The 6394-nt window shown below is 37.0% G+C and overlaps 1 protein-coding gene across 1 annotated transcript; it reads right to left on the minus strand.

Annotated features, from left to right (window-relative positions):
• Positions 1-821: 821 nt before the first annotated feature.
• On the minus strand, positions 822-4519 carry LOC143537867 (histone deacetylase 6-like). The gene is made up of 6 exons (XM_077031538.1): positions 3940-4519; positions 3137-3577; positions 2908-3050; positions 1944-2038; positions 1743-1860; positions 822-1043 (listed from the first exon to the last, which is right to left on the minus strand). Exons 1-6 carry the CDS (start codon positions 4483-4485, stop codon positions 1028-1030), a joined length of 1359 nt encoding a protein of 452 aa, XP_076887653.1. The 5' UTR covers positions 4486-4519; the 3' UTR covers positions 822-1027.
• Positions 4520-6394: the final 1875 nt, after the last annotated feature.

Here is a 6394-nt window from a genome sequence, read left to right on the forward strand (position 1 = left end):
GATTGATAATCATTTCCCACAATTTCATAATGACTTGAAACTTTGAAAGTTTACCCCTATGCAACTAACACAACACTGTGTGTGTGGTGGGGGTGGGGTGAGGGGGGGGGGGGGTTGTGTGGTGTCGTTCTTTCTTGTAAAGGGCTAAAACATTGCTTTCTCGCTTAGGGGCTGTTTGTTTACATTTGAATGGAACTATTCAGATGTAAACATCTAATTCATTCAGACTTAAGACTGTTTGATTCCAAACAAAAAAACATCTTAATGGTTAAAATTATGTCTGAATCATTCACTTGTTGTTGTTGCTGAATGGGACAGAGGTTCATTCAGATCTGACTCATTCAGATCTGAATGAACCAAACAACCCTTTACTAGGCAATTTACTAGTATTGAAGATAATATTGAACAAATTTGATAGCAAAAGAACTCCTTCCTACGCCAAATACTTCCACACCCCAACACAATCACATTAGCCCTTCCCATCTTCCAAAAGCTCCTAGCGCCTTTTCTGCATTGATGTTACGACACAATAGTGGTTATCGCCCTCGCTTTTTTCTTGATGATTCCTAGTTCTGTTGAAAAAGATCGTAGAAATAGATTTGTCATCCCCCTTAACCAAACCCCGTTCATTCTTGACCTTCATAAATTTCCCTAACACCTAGATCACACCTCCTCAACTACCTAGTGTTGGCAATCTTAATTATGCAACGCTATGGTATCGAGATTCGCATATTAAACGTTAACATTGGCATGTATTGATGAGAGAATTTCATATATCTTCAAGAAGATTTTCATAGAAGAAAATGATGCAATAAAATTTCAAGAACTAAAGCCAGTTTAAAAGTTGTAATCATGTAAGCATTCTCATGAAAATTAATCCAAGGATTTACAAGAGTTACAATTCTGGGTACTACTCTTCTAAGTTGTTATAATTCAAAGAGATGCAACAACTTCATAGTTTTTGTAGCAAAAATAACAAAGCCCCTCCCACTCAAGAGGGAGCATCTCCTCCATCCATCATCTTCCTTTATGTTGCATAATCCCTGACAAAAACCATGAAAACATCAACGAATAAGTTTATATGTTTTGCATAATCCGCTTTGACATGTTAAACAAGTATTTTACATGGTTATTTCAAGTTCCAAACCGTAAACAAATAGGGAACCAAACTGCATAAGTATCAAACCAAACCGACCGACCCACATGCTTCTGTTTGGTAAGCTACGCTTCAAACATAGTTTTGACTTTTCAACATCAAACAAATTACAAATATCGTTTGTCTAATGATTTACGCTCGAACCCATTGCCGCTATTTGTGGCATACGTCACAAGGGTTCAAGAAGATATTAAAAGACTCGCCTCAATCACTCGTCGTTCGTATTTTGTTGGCAAAATGGGAGGGTGGGTCGAACAAATTGAGTGATAAGTCAAAACTTCTGGTGACGGTTAAGTAAAGCTGGGATGACTATAAACACCATTTTTCAAAAGAAAATATTTTTACTGTTAAAAGTGAACGAAAAGTGTGTTATATATGATTTACAAATATTATATAACAAACTATTTTAATAAAAATGATTCAGAAGGCTTTACGCATTCAAAATACACTCTAACTGACTTTTGACCCATTTGATTTGTTTAAATTGAATATTTGAACAGATTCTATTATAAGTTTTGAATCATCATATTGACTTCCGTTACACAAACTATTCATATTTCTTTATAAAAAAGACATGGAATTATACCTTGTGTTATTATTTGCATTGAAGCTTTGACGTCGGGGCTTTTCTTCTTCATCAACATCTGAATCATATTCTTGTCCGCTCCATATGCGTGGTTTTGGCCGTTTTTCCATGGGCTCCTCTGCCTGTATTTTTTTAAAACATCACACATGAAATAAAGCATGAGACAAACAGGTGAATATTCTGCATAAAACAAAATTTTACTTGCCTCTTCAGGAACTTCGGTGACGGGTGGCGTCGTCTGGAATGGAACACTAGGAGAATGTGGCAATCTAGACAGTTGTTCCAACAGCATGTTCCTGTAATTTTTAATATTAGTTAATATTAGCTTTACAAATAAACTTCATTTGCAATTCTGCTAATATTTTAGCTTTTAGTATAGACTTTGAGCAAGTACATAGTTACAAAGTTTTAGTGACATGGATCTGGCCGCAGAACATACCCCTATTGTGACATTATTGAAGGGCATTTTAGACATTAGGTTTATAGTCAAATAATTATTTCAAGTCAACCCTACAAACAAGCTATAGATACCTTAAACTCAGATGTCGCTGATACTAAGTAACAGTCAAATATATATCCATAGAGGTATGATATCAAATAAATAGCAAAAATGAACAAAAGTATAACAATGTAATAATAATATAACAATAAAAATAATCAGAATAATATTAAAAGCTCATGAAATATCCATAATCTGTAATAACTACAAATCTTTTACCATTCTTTTATATTTACTTTCTGTTAACTAAACACATGTTGTCATGCTGATTTCAATTTACTTGGAATTGTAAAAAAATCTTAAATGTTCATATTATGTCACAATCTCTCAAGCATTGTCATCTATTAAGCTCCACAAGACTCCAAATATCAAATAAAGGCCTCCAAAAACACACGCTGATATAAAATAAAATTAAAACTATTTCTTGCATAACCTTTGCCAAGCACTCACACTTATTTCCTGATAAAACAAGTAGACCAATAGGCACAAAACCAACCAAGTGACCATCTATTTGAAGATTAATAATTACATATCATTTCTAATTAACTGCATCCTACAAAGTTGACCATTTATTTGAAGGATCAATAATTAATATATCATTTCAAATTAACTGCATACTACAAAGATATAACAAACAAACAAACAATATCCATAATACAGCCTCACCTAATTTTCTCCAAATCCTTAGGAGTATTTTGGTTGTCGAGTGGACTTGGTTCAACATGGAGGGTGTAATCCGGTCCAAAATACTCATAATACTCATTATAAGGCAGTTTGTTTTCGGGTTCAACACCTACTGCAACTGCTGTCTGCAAATTTTCATAAAATCAAATTCAGTCATAAGTATTTCATCTTCCTAATAAAATTATATTTACAGAGAGAGGGTGAAAAAGACCTCATAACACCAACAACGAGCCACGTTGCGAATGGTATACCCGCCCCCGCCTAACACCATGAGAGGAACATTAAACGACCTAAGATACCTCAAACAATCTGCATGACCTTTAACAGACAGATTGAAGCACCCAAGTCGATCACCAGCCAACGAATCGGCCCCACATTGAAGAACAACAGCATCAGGCTGATAAACTTCCATAACTTTGTGAACAATCAGTCTAAACAGACCACGAAAGCTATCATCGTCCATGCCATCATTCAAAGGCACATTTAACGCGTAATACTTTCCCTGGTTAGCACCGATGTCTTTTATGTGACCAGTACCCGGAAAAAAATCCCCAAATTTGTGAAAAGAAACTGTCATCACTCTGTCGGTTGTAAAGAAAGCTTCTTCAACTCCATCCCCATGGTGGATGTCAATATCCACATATAATACACGCTGCATAATGATGATAATAATAGTAGTGTTAGTTAAGTATAATAAGTGTAGAACACATAATGCCAGATAACATTGATTACCTAATTTTATATCAGAAAACACATAATACCAAACGATGTTTACAATTTTTGAACCCTAAAACGCATATCAGTATCCATTTCCTTTACTTGTATTACAATGGCATCTTCTAATAATTTTGATCACCTACTTTTATATTAGAAACACATAACACCGAATGATGTTCACATCTTTAGAACCCTAAAACACATATACCAAATAATGTTTACATTTTTAATCACCTAAATTCATATAAAAAGCAAGATTTTCAATAAAAGCAAAAAACTTGAAAGACACATACATACCCTGTGGACTTTAAGCAGCTCAAGAATACCCAAAACAATATCATTAACATAACAAAACCCCGAAGCCTCAGACTTCTTGGCGTGATGCAGCCCGCCGGCCCAATTAATCGCAATGTCAGCGTCTTGGCGGTTCAACTTAACCGCAGCCCCAATGGAGCCACCGGACGAGGCCTGACAAAACTCGAAAATCCCATCAAAAACCGGACAGTCCTCACCCACATTAAAGCGCTTGAGGTGGCGGGTGTGCGTGTGGTCCTGCACAGTGTCCGGTGTGACGGAGGCCAAGAAATCGACATAGTCATCGGAGTGGAACTTTCTTATGTCTTCTGGGCCGGCGGGAAAGGGGCGGACGATCTCCATACGGCGGTGAAGAGAGTAGTGGACGATGAGGTTGTGGGCCATGCGGATGCGGTGGGGTTTCATCGGGTGGCCTTGGCCGTAATAGTAGTCGCCGATGGAGGGTTCGTAGAAGTAAGTGACACGGCGTTTCTTTCCGTCGGGGCCGGCGGGGAGTGATGCTCCACCGACGGAGGACGAGTCGACCATTGTACGGTGGCTGGCGGTCTTGGGATTTGGGTCGGTAGGAAGAGGAGTGTGTGTGTGTAAGGAATAAGGTCAATGAGACCTAGGTGTTTATTTATTATAAGGGTGGACGGAGCTCTATCGGGTATCAAATTATACCCATAACTCATAACTGATGCGTCATAACCTTCAAAATCAATTAACTAAAACCAGCATAACCGATCAGTTTATCCATTAACCGACATCTTTGTTGTGATTATGGTTTTGTGTCAAAACCGCACCAAACAGATTAATGCACACCTTACCCGTCACTACTAAGGGTAGTTCGGGAGAGTTGAGGGTAAAAATGACATGTTAGTGCAGGATTGATGTAAACTTAGTGTAATGCACGGTACCTCTTGTAACACCCCGACCTAAGGTGGATTATACATCGGGGCGTAACACGATTGTTCATCACATATGACACTATTAAAAGCGGCAATACTTATTTACATTTATTCATTTCATGTCACAAGTAAATCAAGTTTGTTACAAATATAAATAAAGCGATAAACAACAAACAACATCTAAGTCATTTCAATTGAAATAACCTAACGGTATAACTATGTGGTATTCGCTTGATGCAGATGCCATGCTTTAACCAAAATCCAGTATTTGTAAAACTTAAATACCTATAACTAGTATGGGTAAGTAAGGTCGTCGCCTAGGGGAATAAAAGGAAAGTGCAAGTCAAACTCATTGTTTATTAATTAATTACTAAGGTGGACACGCGATATCAAGCGGTTTTAAAGATTTAATTATGAAAACACAATTACTTTAGTTGTAAAAAAATGAGAAAAGAGTGACACACTTCAAGTTCGAGTTTTGCAATAAACTGAACAACTATGAAAACACATAGAAATGAATCGGCAATTAAGCAATTACAAGACACAGTAGTTTGGTTGTGCTGATTCACAGAGCCTAATCCAATTAATTGGCAAAACTGAACTTAGTCTACCTAATTACCAATTCGTTAATATAAAACTCAACATCAAACAATGACAAATGGCAAACGGTTCAATGACTATAAGAACTTATTCCTAACTGTTGATGAACACAAACCAAATAGTTGATGATTAAAGAGAATCCTAGAATAACAAATATTTAAACAATCCAAATGAACATAAAACTAGATTAATCAAATAACTAGTCAAACTCCAATCCAATTCTAAACAAGAAACACAGATACATCCAGTTTATGCATAAACCCTACACCTAAAGTGGTCACAAATGGTTTAATTAGCATTGCCTCTGCTTGATGAACATCTCGATTATGTGTTGAACAGATGAAGGCATGGAAAAACTAACGATCTTGGACCTCTGAGATGATGTGCAAAGTCACCCTCTAGGTCATCAATAGCCTCTGGAATGGAAGATAGGCCGAATGACGTATGAAAACTGATTTTATAAGATTTAGGTTATTTCCATGTCTTTTACACCCTTTGCGTAGCGCAAAGACATGGGGGTATGTCCTTTGCATAGCGCGAAGGACAAACTAAACCCTTTTGGTTCCTTTTCGACTCCCTCACGTAATACGAGGGAGTGTGATTCAACCCGTCACGTAGCTCGACGGGGCTTCGAGGCAGGGAAGTTTCTTGAAATCTTTGGTTTTAGCCTTGAAATGTGTACCCCTCACTCCTGACCATCCTGAAGCATCATGTTAAGCTCGCAACTTGCCCCAATAACTTGAAATGCAAAAGCACGCTTGAAGTACCACAGTTCATACTAAAAACGTAATAAAAATAAACGTTTAACACATTAAAATACATGATTCACACCTAATCATCATATCTCACACTTATCATTTGTTTGCCCTCAAGCAAACTCTAATGCAACATAATCACCTGGATCAATGGTTCGTCAATTATCATCATTAATGCTACCAAGGTCTAAG

The sequence above is a fragment of the Bidens hawaiensis genome, unplaced genomic scaffold, assembly GCF_021521415.1.
Source record: "Bidens hawaiensis isolate Kalapana, Puna unplaced genomic scaffold, B.hawaiensis_p1.1 tig00011411_1, whole genome shotgun sequence".
Lineage (NCBI taxonomy): Eukaryota > Viridiplantae > Streptophyta > Magnoliopsida > Asterales > Asteraceae > Bidens > Bidens hawaiensis.

Excerpts from the sequence above, each read along its gene's own strand:
- LOC143537867 (XM_077031538.1), bottom strand. The coding sequence starts at position 4,485 with ATGGTCGACTCGTCCTCCGTCGGTGGAGCATCACTCCCCGCCGGCCCC. Across the intron at positions 3,578-3,939 it reads AGCTGCTTAAAGTCCACAGG|CGTGTATTATATGTGGATAT; the intron begins GTATGTATGTGT and ends ATCATTATGCAG. Across the intron at positions 3,051-3,136 it reads CTCGTTGTTGGTGTTATGAG|ACAGCAGTTGCAGTAGGTGT; the intron begins GTCTTTTTCACC and ends GAAAATTTGCAG.